The 17,488-nt window shown below is 41.4% G+C and overlaps 1 protein-coding gene across 1 annotated transcript in view; it reads right to left on the bottom strand.

The window, feature by feature from the left end:
* The window catches only part of enpp2l (ectonucleotide pyrophosphatase/phosphodiesterase 2-like), a gene marked incomplete at its 3' end in the record, with an annotated part of 30,171 nt that overhangs the window by 6,947 nt on the left and 5,736 nt on the right, over positions 1–17,488 (bottom strand). Inside the window, exons 10-24 of the mRNA XM_080838019.1 lie at positions 16,835–16,900; positions 16,306–16,378; positions 16,078–16,186; positions 15,658–15,780; positions 15,470–15,501; positions 15,134–15,261; positions 11,544–11,619; positions 11,356–11,443; positions 10,926–11,095; positions 10,360–10,405; positions 10,070–10,209; positions 7,842–7,977; positions 7,419–7,496; positions 3,109–3,241; positions 1,728–1,884 (exon numbers count right to left, since the gene is read on the bottom strand). Coding sequence (XP_080694145.1) covers positions 1,728–1,884; positions 3,109–3,241; positions 7,419–7,496; positions 7,842–7,977; positions 10,070–10,209; positions 10,360–10,405; positions 10,926–11,095; positions 11,356–11,443; positions 11,544–11,619; positions 15,134–15,261; positions 15,470–15,501; positions 15,658–15,780; positions 16,078–16,186; positions 16,306–16,378; positions 16,835–16,900 — 1,555 coding nt within the window. The remainder of the gene's footprint in view (positions 1–1,727; positions 1,885–3,108; positions 3,242–7,418; positions 7,497–7,841; positions 7,978–10,069; positions 10,210–10,359; positions 10,406–10,925; positions 11,096–11,355; positions 11,444–11,543; positions 11,620–15,133; positions 15,262–15,469; positions 15,502–15,657; positions 15,781–16,077; positions 16,187–16,305; positions 16,379–16,834; positions 16,901–17,488) is intronic.

A 17,488-nucleotide genomic window follows, 5' to 3' on the forward strand; every position in this document is an offset into this window, starting at 1 on the left:
AATCACTCCATCATCTCTTTGAAATTCCTTATTCCACGAGTGGTAGGCTACAATGACTGGCTGTTTTAAAATATAACTAATAGCCTAACGAAACAAAATAACCCAGGCAGTTTCATCTACGACACGGTAAGGCTTCTTCCAATACTGACAGCTGACTCATAGCTTGCAGGTTTGCGGCGTTGCAAAGAGACGCGACATGATAGGCATCGTCACTTAATTTGAACTTTTTTGCTTCCTTTGTTTGCTTTGTATGCATACACGGAACTAGGCCAATTTACTGCCTGATGAAAATTTGATTATTTAAAAATGTGCTTGGATGTAGGTAACGACATTTAACAATGTGTAGATATTTTGAATTTCGTTGGGTAAACCGCCACCCGCCCGAATTTAATTGAACTGAATTAATTTTTGTCACGTCACCCGCCCGATCCGCGGTTTAACCGCGGAGTCTGCGGGTGCAACCGCCAACCGCGCATCTCTAGTAGACACACACACTCTGAAATTAACCTCTGCATTTAACCCATCCAGGGAAGTGACAAACACACACAGTGAAGTGAAGTAACACTAACCCGGAGCAGTGGGCTGCCATTGGCGGCGCCCGGGGAGCAGTGATCAGGGTTAGGTGCCTTGCTCAAGGGCACTTCAGCCGTGGATGTGGGCATGGGAGAGCAGTGGTCTACCACTTCCCCCGCCCACATTTTTCCTACTGGTCGGGGATCGAACCGGCCACCCTACGGTTTCCGGCCTGAAACCCTAACCAGGCAACGGCTGCCCAGGTCATTGAGTTGGCTGTATGCTCGCCCCCTCTTTTCGCATCAGGGGAGGAGGAGCGCTTGCACAGGCTCTGCCCAGTGCGCGCTCAATGCCTTCATGTAGAGCGCACGGGTGTATTCAGGCAATCGGATCAGTTATTCGTATGCTTTGGTGCAAACGCCAAAGGCAAACCCCTGGCAAAGTCGAGCCTCTCCCGGTGGCTGGTGGAGGCTATCACTTTGTCCTATACAAGTTTGTCATCAGCGGAGCCCGGTTTCCTGCAGAGCGTGTTGCAGGCGAGTGATCTGTAATCACATGCAACATGCGATGTTTTATTGACTGCATGACTGTATCCCTTTATGGATTAAAGGCGGACGGCGCAGATGGGTGTAAGTATTCATAAGCATGGGGCCGGTGGTTCCGTTTCTCTTATATTGAATTCATTCCCATTATGAGACACACTGCCGCCGCCACATGAACCTCTATGAGAGCAAGGCGAATGGGTTGGCGTGTGTATATGTATATTGGCCGACACTGTTGCACGCGGGATTAGACACGGTCCCGTCAATCTCATCGCAGTCCCGACTGCGATAGGGAACATTACAAATATAACTTCGGTTCCCTGAGTTAGGGACCAGATGTGATATGGTTGCGTGCACAGTGCGTGTGTTTCTTCTGGAGGCTCAAAGGCTCAGAGTCTTCAGAGGTGGAGCAGCATAGTCACCTTCAATATATAGGCACCTGAGGGGGCGGGCTCAGGGTGGTGATTTGCCGCAATTCGGCCTTCCGGCGTGAATAGAAAGTACTTTGATTGGTCAATGAACAGGTCATTTCCCGTCAATCACATATGGTCCCTAACTAGGGGAACCGAGGTTATATCTATAACCGAGATGTTTGTGTGTGTGTGTGATTTTGTGTGTGTGTGTGTGTGTGTGTGTGTGTGCATGTGTGTGGCTATATGCGCAAGGACTCACATTGCAGCTCTCGTCATTGTCCGGCCTGTGGGGCAGGATAAAGGTGAAGACCTTGAGCGGCCCCTCGCAGGCCTCTGCAGTCTGGTTGGTCTCGGTGCAGCTGGTGATGATGGCATAGTAGTGGGTCGGGACTGGAGCCGCATCCCCTGCATACCTGCTCCAAACCACAGACAAGAGATACTGAAGCTCATGTCCACTCCCTTGCCGTCCAGAAAAGAAATACTAAGTCTGCCTGCTTTTAATATGCAGGCCTGTGGAACTGCAGAAAGGATGTAGGACAATTCAAATGTCTTTGACCGTGGACTTAAATATGAAGCATAATTCAACCATTAAGTATTCTGTGACAGTGTCAGTATTAACTACTTACTAACCGAGAGTGAGGTCATGTAGGGACATATCAGACTGAGGCTGTAACGTATCTACCGAGCGATGGCGAGGTTGATACGGCAAAGCCGAACGACCGAACGGTTGAGGTTAGTAAGTTATTATGGCATTTTAGCTCTTTTAATTTTGAGAATAAATGGTAATTGTAAATAGAAAACATGTCGTTTTGTTCAGCTCTCAAGTCTTCTCACGACACAGTGTGTTTCAGGTGTTGCCTAGCAAACAATGACTTGCTAACTCAGTTACAATGATCAATAGAAAACGGACAACAGGGCTCAGATTAAATGGCTTTAATTTACAGTTAAACACAAGGTTTTCAAACTATAGTAGTCAAATCTTCATCATCACTTCCAATAACACATTTTCGCTGCTTCTGAATTGTACTGACCTGTACTAAGTCCTATAAAGTATTACCGATATCAAAATGTTCGCAAATTCTTGAGTCTTTATTCTTCAACTGACATGGTTCCACGACATTCAACTGGTTTCCTGTTCTCAGATAATTTCATAACAGGAGTCCTGATTCTATCAATACTTATAATTACATGCTCATGGCTGTTGATATATCGCTAATTTTTAAGGATGTAATGTTTAGTACATGGTACATGGTATCGCTCATTTTTAAGATGACGTCACTGGAGGGCAATACGAATACTTATCAGACCGCAGACCGGCAAGGACGTCAATGCGCGGCTGGCATGACTGCCCATTAGCCAATCAGAATGCTTGTACTGTCGTTGCCATATAATAATTGAAAGTTATTGACACCAGCATTCATAGGTTGTCCATGCTCAATTAAAAGCAATATGTAATGTAATTTAAGGTAACTTTGCCATAAAGCTTTATAATCTTACATCTGACAGTCTTAAATCATAGTATAAACACATACAGTATTTACTACCATTCAGTGACCATCAAGTGTGAGAGGACATTAAACTATATCTACTATACTCTAAATCAACTCAAACATTGATGACATTATCAAGATTATGCTTACTCTTTGATTTGCTCCACGGTGTCTCGGAGGCCATCATAATTGTGATCAAAAATGGGTCCAGTGATGACATTAATCCCATTCAACTCTTCTGTGTAGTGCCTTAACAAAGTGTCTTGGAAGTAGCTCCATATTTCTGGAAGCAAGAGAAAGAATAGGGAATGTTAAAGTGTATACTGTATGTGTTAAATATGTCAAGCTGACCCATTAAAGTGTGCTTTAAGGAAAAGTGGGTGTTGCCATAATACATAATATGGAGCGTATAGAATTTGCTGAGTTTTAGAACTCTAAGCATTTTCGATTCTTTCAAAACTTCAAAAGGGTTTCCTGGTCTGTACAGGGTACAGTATCTATCTCTGTGGGCCTCTGTCTCATATTGGTACACAAAGAAGGAAAAACACATACCCTGTTCAGGGTTTCCCCCAGGATTTCCTGTAAGGTGCGGTGGCACCTCAGCGGGGGGTCTGGGGGCCCCCCCCCCAGAAAATTTTGTATTTCTTAGACGCAATTTCCTGCATTTTAACCGAATTGTGGGCCCAGTTTCAGCTCAATACAGAACTGTACTTTTGTTTCTAAATACGGGACAATGTCATTATTTCAGGTCCTTAAAGGTGTACAAAGTATGGGTCCTCATGAGCTACCTATTTGGCAAAACATGATCGGTGTTATACAGCCACGGTTTAAACCTAGGCTTTTCAACCCATGTTGGGTCCCAACCTGAAGCCCTGTGTTTGCCAGGTTTTTTATTGTTGTTGGTTGGCTGGCTCTTCTCACTGTCTTCCCTCACATCTGACTCTCTTGGTTCTAGGCAGCATTCTCCAGCTCCACTACTACTACCTGCCTATATTTCATTTCAAAACATTACATGTTGAAATATGATGACAAAATATTACTGTTTACAGTAGCCTACTTCACATACATTGTGTGACTACTATGACTATTGTTACTGACTACTGATACTGTCATCATAAGAAGATTTAGCAAAAGGGGCAGGTGTTTATTTTGGGGATATTTACACTGCACGCATAGTAGCCTGCTTGCTGAAGCCTAATGATGCTGTACAGCGCTTGCTACAACTACGTCATTAAGCAGGGTGCCGCAAAGTGGTCAACAAGTCAAACAAGAGAAGGCGGTGCTGAAAGGCAAAACACACACACACACACACACACACACGAACGCATGTCCAAGTGGGGTTATGAATTCACAGGATATCTCGAGGTTAATTTGAGAAATGGCTCTTTCCTTTTTTTAGTGAAGTATTTCAGCAAACTCATCTGAAAAAGAGGACAGAGTGAGACGATCTAAATGCATTAGAATTATTATCTTTGAAGAGGACGCGTTGACATTTTGGATTCGAAAACTCCGGCGGGAATTACTAGCTATTAGGCTACTTGTTTAACTGTTCTTGTATTTATTACGAACGAAATCGCTAAGTTGGTCGGCTTGTCCTTAGCCTAACTAATAGATCTATGAGCTCTGCGAAGGTGTCCGCCTATTTTAAAACCACGCAGGCCTCGGACTTGCTACCTTTAACAAACTTTGCTCTGTTGTCATCCGCTACAAGTGCAGGGCTCATTGAGGGACCACACACAGCTGTGCGTTTAAATGACCGTTACTGAAGCTTATTTACATTTAGCCTCCCGAAATAGACGCAATGTGAGAAACCAGCCGTCTACGTCTACAACATATTAGGCCTACGATGTAACCCCTGCACAATGTTCAACAACTTGTTCTCACATGTAAAATAAAATTAATTCAACGTCACGTACCTCTGATCCAGTTGTTCGGTTTCTAGTTTGAGGGCCATTGTGTCAGAAACGAGAGAGGGGGCGGGGGGAGTATGTAAACCGGCTGTGGTAAGCCGTGGATGCCGTGGAACGCTGATCAAGTGCGGGAAAGGCAGACGAATCCTTTGATGTGGCAAATAACACACCAAAAAACAGGGCTCCGATTTTTTCCGATGCGTGGCGGGGAATGACGAAGGTGCGGCGGCCCGCCACGCTGAAATGAACGTAGCGGAAACCCTGCTGTTTGTGAACAGGTACACAAAGTTGTGTTTATTTAAAGCAGTCTTTTGTATGCCCTCTGCCCTGACATACAGTGGTGGCCAAAATTATTAGAACACTAGGCATATTTAAGAGGTTTCAGTTGTTTTTGTTGAATTGGCCATTAAAATACCCTTAAAACTAATGAAATACCTACAAAGTCATCATTATGCGCTATAAACCATAGAATAGAGCTATCATAAGTAGATTTAGGTCAATTTCCGTACAAAAACAAACTAGGCCTATTTCACTGTCAATGTCACACAATCATGTTCCTTCACAGAAGAAGCCAAACAACTTGTTTAATCATTGTCAGGTGTGGTCGTGGTTAAATTGATGGTGATGCAAGAGTCTCAGGACACAGCTCGGTGATTCTTTTGAATGTACAAGGCCTATCTTCCGCATTAAGTGATTGGTAACATAAGGGTTTTGTCACTGAGGCCACACCACCAATTGGTATAGATTCAAAGCCTCTAGAGAGGCAGTCTTGAAGCAAATGTTGCTCTTTGAACATGGCTAAGGTGAAGAATGAGCTAATGAGTGAGCAACGGGTTCGAATAAAGGCACTTTTTTGATGCTGGCTGTAGTTACCGCCGCATAGCCAAGGACTTGACATGCAGTCCAAGCACTGTAAAATACACTTTAGACCGCCATTCCACCAGAACCGAAAGGGGAGAGGCTAAAAAAATAAACTGTGTGAAGTGAAGCATCTCAGAATTCTCAGTCTTAAGGACTGAAGAAAGACTTCACGAGAATTGGTGACGAGATCAACAACACAATGACTAACGGTTCAATAGTGTTCCCAAGAACTGTGCGTCAGAAGCTGTGAGAAAAATAACTTTTTGGCAGAATAGCAGCACAGAAACATTACTGAAAGAGAAGAATAGAGTGAAATGCCTGAAATTTGCAAAAGAACACAAGAAATGGACAAAGAAAGATTGGTTTAAAGTGTTGTGGACTGATGAGTCCAGGTTTGAATAGTTTGGCAACAAGCGAAGAGTGTATGTTTAACAAAGTGAGGGGGAGAGATATAAAAATGAGTGTCTCTGGCCAACAGTTAAACAAGAAAGGGGTTGTATTATGGTGTAGGGTGCCATTTAATCCTTAGGAACAGATGACTATGGCGAAATTGATGGCATCATGGATAAGAAAGTATACCATAACATTCTGGTGAGGCATGGAGTACCTTCTGGGAGTGGTGTTAATGGGCCTGGATTTATTTTCCAAGAGAACAATGACCCTAAACATTCTTGTAACTATTGCCAGTACGACCTGTGACAGAAGGAATCTTCTGGAACATTGAAAATTATGTACCGGTCCCCTCAAAGTCCGAACCTCCAACCCATCAAGCAAATTTGGGGCGAGTTGGAAAATAAACTGGACAGATCTATTGTACATTCAAAGGAAAGCCTTTGGCTTGAGTTGCAAAAGGCATCGGATAACATTAGTGTTGAAGTTCTCAAGAAATATATTGACTCTATGCCAGAGAGATGTGCTGCTGTAATTGCTGCCAAAGGTGGGCGTACCAAATATTAGAGTTAAAAGTGGATAAAAACAGTAGGAAGCACTTAATCTGATATTTGTTGTGCTCAGAACAACCATCTGCATGTTTCATTTACATTATGAAATTAAATGTATGTTTTGGAGACAAAAAAAAAGGTCAATATTCTCAGATCTGTAAGGTGTTCTAATAATTTTGGCCACCACTGTACATACATACGTACATTCTTTGAACACAGGACCAGTTCAGAGAAGTGTAGGCAGCTTTTACTTTAAAAACAAAATACAGGATGTTCTGGGAAGTCATTCCCCAGAATGACATATTCCAGGAAACAGCAGTCACCACAGCTGTCATATCATATAATGACAGCAGGACCTCTGGAGGAGAGAGCAGTAGTGTCCCTTAATTGAAAGCTGCTTTGTGTGTGTTTGAAAGTGTCTGTCTGTTTTGTGTATTTGAGAGAGTGAGTGTGCATGTGGGTGTGTGTGTGTGTATTTTGTCAGTGTTCATCAGTGTGCGTAGGGTTACTCATAGTCCAGCACTTTCCCCTCCTTTACTCTCTCACGCTACTCACACACACACACACACAAACACACACACACACACACACACACACACACACACACACACACACACACACACACAAACACACACACTCATTGACACATACTCAGTCACATCAGTCAGTCTGTGAGAACACATTACCTCCTGCTAAAAACACCAGGAAACTTACCAGACCAATTAAGACCACAGACCACAATACTCACTTTTAAAGGCTTTGTACATCGGGACGGTGTTTGTGATCAAAGATGCATCATACTTGGCTTCAGGTGTGGCAGCAAGCTCTGGGAGGCACAGGCAGTTAAACACAACATCCACTGGTAAGATTGTACAGTTAGTCATAGCCTGGCATGGCTGTAAAAATCTTCCATTTAAAGTCACGTATCCAAGGAGGGGAGGAAGACTGTTCAGCTCTATCATGGTATGCCTTAAGTAGAACTAAAGTCTGCAGTTTTTTTACTGTCAAAAGTACTTCTAGATCTAAAATGATAAGGTAATCACAAAGGTTTGGTGGATTTTACCCCTCTTTAGTTCGCTGCATACTTTGTATTTTTTTCTTTTTTTCATTTCTTATATATATATATACAGTACGTACCTAAGACATTCTATCAAGTCACACTGACACTGACCTGGCGGGTAGAGGAAGCCATAGGAGAGCTCAGACTCCTGAGTGTAGGATAAGCATGCCTGGCTGTTGGCCTGTGGGATGCGGACATCTGCCCGTACACAATCACTGGCGGGCAGGGGAAGAGGAGTGCCGTCTATCTGGAAGGGAATGTGAGCCAGGAACCTTTAGAGCAGTGCAGATGACAGTAGACTCAGAGTGGCATGTGTATTGTTGAGATGGATGCTTTTAGTGAGAACCTACAAAACGTCACAATGTGATTTAATTTTACATGGTTTACATGGAACCAACAGCTACTTAGAGGCTTACTTTCTGCAGAAGTACAATGTTGTGCTTAAAATGCTCTTAAGGAAATCATTGCTACAACAAAGAACAACAAACGGTAATTAATGTGAGTACCGGTAATGTGTTTTGGTTGATGACAAATTAATACTAAATAACCCCGCTCATACTGGCATGAGTGTATGGTATCATCAGCCAAATGTATGAGCAATGATATCTGTGTTGTCTTTCTAGTAAGGAATAATAGGAAGCTTTCTGGAAGTTCTTTGTAATGCATCCACACCCCTGCATCTGGGTTCATAGTGTGGAGACATTGGGTGGAGGGGGACAAGCAGGGCTGCAAAGCATTAGTGTTCAACAGGACTATTAGAGCCAGGGGAATGTATTTACCAGGAGCAGGATGCCCTGATAATGTGCTTTAGAAGAAGAGGACATTGCCTGGAGACTGGAAAACCTGTTTTGGGTCTTGGGAATGTTTTGGGAAACATGTTGTTAATTTCCTCTAATTTGGAAATTCCTCTAGTTCTGTAGTGCAGGAATTTGAAGAGTCATTTCACATTTGAATAATATGTGAACAAATATGGATTTTAATTTTTTTCAGATGAATTTGTAGATTATTTGGTGATGATATCACATGTTTAGACTTGAAACTTGGCATGGTTGTAGGCCCACATAGCTTTTACAGAATAACGAGTTTGCGTTCCTAGCTGTGTGTGCCCCTTCGTGCAAGTGCCCCTCTGAAGTGGGGTAGGCTTTCTGGCAATAGCACAACAACCGTTTTTAACTTTATGACAAGTTGCCCATTAGGAGTCGCATGCCCCTAGTTAATTAAACCTCATTTATAGAGCAGTGCTGCCAAGTGAATAATGTAGTGCTTCACTAGCCACTATCTGGTGACGTAATACTTCAAACTTCACGAAATCTGACATACTACATCACTAGCACATCCTTCGGAAGCACACCACATTTTGTGAAATTTTGTCCATAAGGTTCTTGCAAATCCTGTATGATGGGATATACAGGTGTCTTTTTATGTTGTCCATTAATGTGCCATATGTTGGCAATCCAACTACATTAGTATAGCTTATTGCATCATGTTTTGATGCGGTGTGACTCCTTTAGTTAATCTACAGGTTGCAAATATGTCATGTAAGCATAAGGTTTTTTGACCGTGATTTGCTTCTTTGATGTGTGCAAGGCCTCAGGAGGCTTTTGTGGCCAGGAGCCCTTGATTTCATAATCCATCCATGCCAATTCTTTCACTTTTTGCTGCAGTGATATTACACACACCACTACGTCGTACATCTAGTTTCCTCACTGCTAATTTCCTCTCAGTAGTGTATACTATTTCCTCTAAGTAGTGTATACTATTTCCTCCAAATAGTGTTTACTATTTCCTCTAAGTAGTATATACTATTTCCTCTCAGTAGTGTATACTATTTCTTCTGGAGGTTGAATGGCACACATACCTGTAAGAGACCAACAATGACTGGCGCAGGCAGTCATCTCACTTTGATATATCAATAAGGGTGTTTCAAGTGCCCTATTTGACTCTTTTATCAGCTATGTTTATTTATTTAAATCGTGTTTATTCATAGTCTGTTGATTTGGCTTTCAAATGTGGACCTTTGCTGTCATGTGTTGACATTTGTACTGCTGGACTGAATTAACAGATATTGTTTCCTCCTATATTCATATTGTAAAGTTGCATAAAGCTCAACATCAACATTCACCTGAACAAGCACATGATTTGAGCTATCACAAGCGCTCTTGTCAACCTTAAACCAAACTGTCACATAATTTTGTCACAAGCTTATGCCTTAGACAAGTTCACAGTTAGTTTTCTCGCTTGAATTGTGTTTCATGGGCTTGACCGTTCAACTTCATTCTTGTGTGATTTCTGGTGGTTATGATAATCAGCCATAGGGAAAAAGCTGTAAAGAAGCTTACCTGTTTAGAAATAGTGAACGACGTCCACAGAGGCATAGCTAGCTCCTCGCTGTATCCACTCACAAAGTCACCATGGTAAAGGAGAAAGTATTTGGTTTGGAACAGAGCTGCAGGCCGACCATAGGGGAGATGTGTGCTGTCTGAGGGGAGAGTGAAATCACTCAGAATCACACCTACACACCTCCACCAAAAGACACACTACAGTATGATGACTACACAGTATTTTGGCAATATTGTGTCGTAATTGTGTTATTAGAGTAGTCAGTAAAAAGAGTTACATTGAGACTAACCATCAACTGCTGGACTGAATCGTTGGCTATTTTCCTCCACTTTGTTCTGGAAAAAAATATTTCATAGATCATACATCATACATCATACATCATACATCAGTGTCAAAAATGTCTAATTGTTAGCTAATTATCCTTTTATATAAAATCAGTTTGTTACATTAATCAAGTAGGAAGGGTAACCCCTTACTTGCAACTTTAATGATTTTGAGATACACCTCTATCACCCTCTGCAGGTTGGTAAGAGCTTTTCAGTTGAAATACTGTGGGTTTTAGTTCTCAAAGATAAACCAATGGAAAGCACCTTTCCCATTTGTCCCTATCTGTGCACAAGTGTGTTTATTTCTGTAAGAACCTGTGCGTGTGTGCGTGTGTTTGTTTACACTGTTTGTGAATTAGTTCATGAATGGGAGTGTCTTAATCCAGGTTGTGTGTGTTTATCAACTATCCTACATGTTTGCATGAGTGTGTTTGTGAGTGCGTTTGTGAGTGAATGTTTGCTTACAGTCTTCAAGTGGGCTTGACAGTGTGTTAATGTGTGCATTGAAATTTTTTCCACTCTCACTGACCTCATCGTCACAGCTGCAGCCCATGTCGTAGACGGCTGCGGAGGCAGGATCTAAGGGGGAGGGGGCGGTCACCTCCTCTGGCATTACAGGAGTGTACGACGGGTTTCGCAAAACGGCATTCAGACTGCCACGAGTCCCATTGTTGGGTGCAGGAGTTAATCCAAGAAGATCTGGAAACACAGTACAATGGCTAAACTATGAGAGCAAATTCACAATTACTATTTACTAGAAAACTCAAGACTAGCAATTTTGAAATAATGACAAAAAAAGTTATGTTGGTGAATTTATGGTCATTAATGATATTATAGGGTATTGGGCGTCCTCGTATGTCAGCTGTCTCTGGGTAAAACTTCCCCAAATTTCCAGTGGAATATTGCCAATACTCAGACATTGAAGGGAACTTCACAAGAAACTGCACAATTCAGCTCACCACACATGACATTGTAGAGCTCAATGTTTTCAAATGCTGGCACCTTGGTCTTGAACTTAAAGCTAGGCCCATAGCCCATAAAGATTGTCTGTGTTTAGAAAAAAAAGAAAATATGTTAAGATTTTCCAAAGTTTAAATTGACAAATTATTAATTTTTACAACTAGGTAGAATGAAGGAAACCCCGTACCTGCATACTATTTATCTTGTTGTCAAAGCCATGGTCTCCAAAAAAACCACAAGGTCTTTTTATCTCTGGGGATTTGCTAAAAGGAGAAAAAAACTTTATAAGTGTCTCCTATGTACTTCATTAGTGTGCTTGCCCGAAGGCCTCGCTCGTTCGAGGTACAGACGCCGTTCAAACACCGAAGCGTCCGGCCCGATCCGGTGCAACCTGCTATATCTTTTCGTGGCGGTTCTCCTTGCCACTCCTTTTTTATTCCTCGTTTTCCATCACCCTTTTTTCTCCATAGACTTGCATGGCAGAACTTTGAGGCATTATGACATCATAATAGGCTCATTAAACTGGCTTGCACCTGTGCTTCACTGAGCTTCACTGACACCTGCCCCAAATCCAAGGAACCTCTTGTCTCTGTCCCTCTCCATTCAACTGTATAAAGCGGGGTTCACACTAGACTTCTTTTTTTAGAAAAAAGCGCAGCTTTCAGCGCCTTTTGAGCTCTTCAGAATTCATGGATATCATGTTATGTCACTGTCTTTAAAGCACCGCCATATTTGTGTCTGATGCAAACACATTACGGTCATAACCTACGGTCACAACTCAAAGAAAGTTCAAAACGCTAGGGGATGTGTTGTGCTGTTGAATGTGACAACCTAGATATACAATTACGAAAGATTTAGGAAATGACTGACCTGTTAAGTGAAATGCAGCACGTTGATACAGTCGTAGTAATGGCTGTGCATTATCAAAGCTATATAGCTACTACCTTGAGCAAGCTACAGTGCTAGCCAGTAATAGCCATAGAAATAAACACCAAGCGAGTTGTTTACGTTCACAACCCACAGACAGTTCAAAAGGCCCGGGAGATGTTGTGCTGTTGAATGCGACAACAGTCACCAAAGAAAACCTAGATATACAATTGATACAATCGTGTATAGTTGCTGTGTCTTAGCACTCTACTGAGAAAGCTAAAGTGATAAAAGCTAGCGAGCTATTTAGCCTTCACCCAGGGCTTGGCTACAAATCGTTAGCCAATATTACTCTTGCCTGCTCAGAAGAGTTTCTGTACGCTTGAAATCTCCGGTTTATGGGGATGGATTATGTACAACATAAATGTCAATGTCGGGAAAAGAAAGTTGGGGCAGATGCTTTGCAAAAACACAGTTACATTTCGTGAGCGGACAAGACACTTTATTACAGTGCATGAAATGCCCTGTATTGTTATTCCTAGGCTTCTTCTTCTTCTTCTTCTTATTCTTGTTACCTTTTTCTGCGATTAATTCAGCCCGAACCGCTTAACGTAGAAACTTCATTCAAACTTTGTCGCGTAGGTCTTGTAAAGGACACTTATGCTATGTATTTTTCACTTTTCTAAACTTTATACTTTTTAAGATATTAAATAAAAACGAATCTAAATTTCTCCCATTGACTTACATTGGGCCATTATGACATCATAATAGGGTCTTTAAACTGGCTTGCACCTGTGCTTCACTGACAGCTGCACCAAATCAAAGGAACCTCTTCTCTGTCTCTCTCAATTTAACTGTAACTAGGAACATTAAGACACCTTCCATTCTCTACTTTTTTCTCTCTCCATCTTTCTCTCTATCCCTCTCAGTCTACTTTCTCTCACACTCAATCTCTCTTCTTCACTCCATTTTTATCTCCTTTTTTCAATATTTTCACTCTCTTTTTCTCTTCCACTCTTCTTTCCTTCTTCCACTCTTCTTTCCTTTCTTCTTTCCTTCTTCCACTCTTCTTTCCTTCTTTCACTTTTCTTTCCTTTCTTCACTCTCCTTTCTTCTTTCCTTCTTTCACTCTTCTTTCCTTTCTTCTTTCCTTCTTCAACTATTATTTCCTTCTTTCACTCTTCTTTCCTTTCTTCACTCTTCTTTCTTTTCTTCTTCCACTCTTCTTTCCTTTCTTCACTCTTCTTTCTTTTCTTCTTTCCTTCTTTCACTCTTCTTTCCTTCATCCTCTCTTCTTTCCTTCATCCTCTCTTCTCTCCTTTCTTCTTTCCTTCTTCCACTCTTCTTTCCTTTCTTATTTCCTTCTTTCACTCTTCTTTCTTTTCTTCTTCCTTTCCTAACTTTTGCATTTCATGCACTGGTATTTCCTTCAGGAAATGCATTTTCTAGTTTCTGTTTGAGATACACAAGGTGGCTACAGCGGAGGCGGTGGCAGAAGACCGTACATGTAAGTATCAGCGGTAATTAAACACTGTACTGATATTAAATGTACTACTAACATGCCATTCTCAAATTAATGCAAGTGACATGACATTGTGGAGTTAACGATACCGACAGTTTGCATACCTAGCTAGGTAACATTAGATACCATTGGATCTTATCAATTATGCTAAACTAGCTGGATTAACAATGGATATCCTCAGTTTAAATAACGGGTTAAAATGACAACGCGTACGTTTGCCCGTTAACACATGCCTTCCAATAATTAATACCGTTACGATACTTATCTAAGCTTGTCCATCTAGAAATAATTGTAGCTTTCAATCATCTTTGTGTGTTTTGTTTTTGTCGTGGTAATTTCACGTGTCAGATGAGGAAGAAAAGTATTAACAGTCTGAGTAATGTAACCAAATCTAGACTCATTGATTAACACGACCTTTGGAGGAATAATTACACCCCATAAGAGATAATGTCACTTGGAGCCTATTTTAAGACTTCTCCAAGCTAAATAGGCTATAACACACTAGACCCTTTCACAATAAACAAGCAAACAAACAAACAAAAACAGAACAACAAAGATACCCTCATATGTCTAAACGTCAGTGGAGCCAAAATATAATGGTTGAGCTTGGTTGCTTGCTAAAATATATTGGTTGAAAACAAAAAGGTGTATTTAGTGTCACTGCAAATGGTTACACTGGAAGGCTGGCAGATTCATCCTACAAGCTGCATTCAACGTTGTACTGAACACAGAAAACACAGTACTATACAGATTTTGTTCTCAGATATCAGTCTGTGAGGCCCCTCAACAACATATACGCACTCGGCCACTGCAGTTTCTTGTGCTTGATGGCTGCAACAGAGCAAGCACACTCTCGCAGTTCGTTCACGAAACACATTCTAGTTAAAATTAGGATAAATATAGGAGTAAAGTTGAAAAATAGCACCGGGTTAACAGCTCTCTGGAGAAATGTCTTTTCAACCTCATTTATACTAGGAAAGAAGCAACAAGAAGCTTAAGTAAGGCCATAGTTACAGATGGAGGCCATAGTTACAGATGGAGGATGAAATTGCTGAAACGCCTCTTAATTATCAAGGTTTCTCAACCCTTTCTCAAGGTTGCAATTAACAGGCCTTCAATAAGACCCCCTACTCTTTCATTTAACAATGAATGTTTCAACTACAGATGTAGTATTATCCTATTATTATCCTTCTACTTTCGTGTTTTAATCATAATATTTTACTATTGTAATTGATTGTTTTACCCTGTAAAGCACCTTAAAAGTTATTTGTATTTTAAAGTGTGCTATATAAATAAAATCCATTATTATTTTTATAAGATGTTTGCAGAACTGGGGCCAAGGATTACAACAATGAGAGGAGAGAGGGCCCCAGGGCCTCACAGCAGACCTGGCGATGTGCCACTTGCGCTCCATCAGGAGGTGGACGTCCTCAATCCTGCGGTTGTTGGCATAGTGGAGCCGCTTGGGAAGGTGCTGCTTCAAGTATGGCTTAAAGTGCTGGTTTGGCATCTTACACTGAGCACACAGTGGGAGACAACAATGAGAGCTCAGAGGGTACTGTATCATTGTGTTTTTCAAGGGAAAATGGGATTTCAAGGGAAAATGAGGAAAGCTCAGAGCTTACTGTATCATTGTGTTTTTCAAGGGAAAATGCACAGACAAATAAAACAAGAACATGTATTTATGCAAACGGGGGAGGATTTTATTCCTTATTTTTACATACCGTGAGGTTTGCTATGATTTCCTTTGGATCATCTGGAAAAAAGGTTTAGAAACACACATTAAATCAGCCAATTATTATTTATAAAAAATACTCTGGTCAGAGAACAACTGTTGAACGTAAACATTACTTAACAAAAGATAGCTAGGCACGGACAATGCACTGGTAATTAAAATGTAGTCTAAACTGACATGGGGCTGTGCTGTTCTTTGGCCTTAATCTTCCAGAGGAACCAGGGATCAAATGAAGGTCATCAACACTGAGAGAGTAGGAGCTCAGGTACTCTGTCCGGTCACAGTGAGCCTCTTCCATCCCTATTGGGGAAGACAGAGACTACCAGTCAGTCTACTGAGCCTATGAGTTATATGAGTTACACAACTGTTGCTGGCAGTATGTGACAATCTATCAAAGTCCCTTTACATAGTTGATTAAATGTTTTAGTTTGATCAAAATACATACACCATAGATTAAAATAAGTACATTATTACAATAGACACATATGGTTGTATGAGAATATCCTTTAACACAGTAAATTGTTTAAAAGCATCACAATATAAATATTCATCAGTGTAAGGAAACATTTATAAATAGCAAATTGTTTGCAGCCCGACCATGATCTCCGACCAGCATGAAGTTTACGCAGCGATGGAGGTTCATCTGCTTGAGGCCATTCATAAGCTGGCCAATGATGTTGTCGATCTCCCTCAGTGGATTGTCCAACTGATTAACACACAAAAGAAAACGACTGTCAGTTTCCACACCAGGCACCTCTGAGTAGGCTACTTTTAGTAAGTTGGCTGGGGATGTTGGGATGGTGTTTCGGATGGTGTTGGGCTTACCTCATTGCTGAGGGGACCAAGGCGATGGCCAAATGTGTCGGGCTGTTCTGAGTGCACAGCAAAAACATATGGCCTGCAATTAACAAGTACATTTGTGTGAATGTATGTGTGGGTGGGTGCACATGCGCATGTGTATACGTGTGTGTGTGTGTGTGTGTGTGTGTGTGTGTGTGTGTGTGTGAGAGAGAGGGAAGAGAGAGAGAGAGAGAGAGAGAAAAATGCATGAATATGGGTGATGAAACTCCCAGTTTCTAAAGCCTAACCCAATCCCATTTGTGTTGTTTTTCAAAGGTCTTCAATAATCAATACATATTTATTGCAGGGCTCTCTTTCTCCCAAAAGCACTGAAGTGTCCAGATAATTGTTCATATAAATCTTTCGATTGTGAAAGTGAATAATAACAAACCGCCATTTACAATGAAGCATGAGTAATACTGTTATACACCATGCACAATTAGAACAAGAGTTGAATAAAGATAAGATCGTTTTGCTCACACATTGTACACAATGTTATTGTCAGATGCAATACCTTTCTCCCTCAGGCAGGTGGAGCCAGCGCAGTATGGTCAGTATTCTCCTCTCCAGAGGAATCACCCTGCCAAGAAGAACAGAGGTAAAACCACAAGCTTACAGACCACCTTGGAGAAGTTTAACTGTCTGCTCAACCCTAATAAGCCAATTAACTGCTTTTCAGTCAGTGTTAACTGCTGTAACTGGCAATGTTTATCATGCCTGAATAAAACTAAGACCAACTTTAACTGTTCCTAGTGTAAGCAGTTTCTGGCTGGGGTTTACTGATTCTATGTTGGTGTATGTAGTGAGATCAGCAGCTTCTGTGAGCAGCATTTGGCAAACTTGGAGATTTTAAGCTATGTTGATTCAAGTCTGTCAAAGTTAGCACAAACTACAAGCCATGCTGATGTAAGGTGGCTTGTCTGCAGCCTGTAATGGTAATGGTTCTAGTCAAGATGTTCTTTCAGCATAAGACCACAATCGCAGCATTGGACTGGATACAGGCAAGGACTGCACAAAAACACTCTGGATAGACCAGACAACCAGCTGATGACTAGGGTAACAAACATGAATCCACTGACAGTGTGTCCACTATGAGATCTACACTCTGACTTATCCAACCAGTAAAGCCTCCCAGTAAACGGTAAATTGCTTTTGGATCTTTAATATT

The sequence above is a fragment of the Sprattus sprattus genome (genome assembly GCF_963457725.1).
Source record: "Sprattus sprattus genome assembly, chromosome: 4".
Taxonomy (NCBI): Eukaryota; Metazoa; Chordata; class Actinopteri; order Clupeiformes; family Clupeidae; genus Sprattus; species Sprattus sprattus.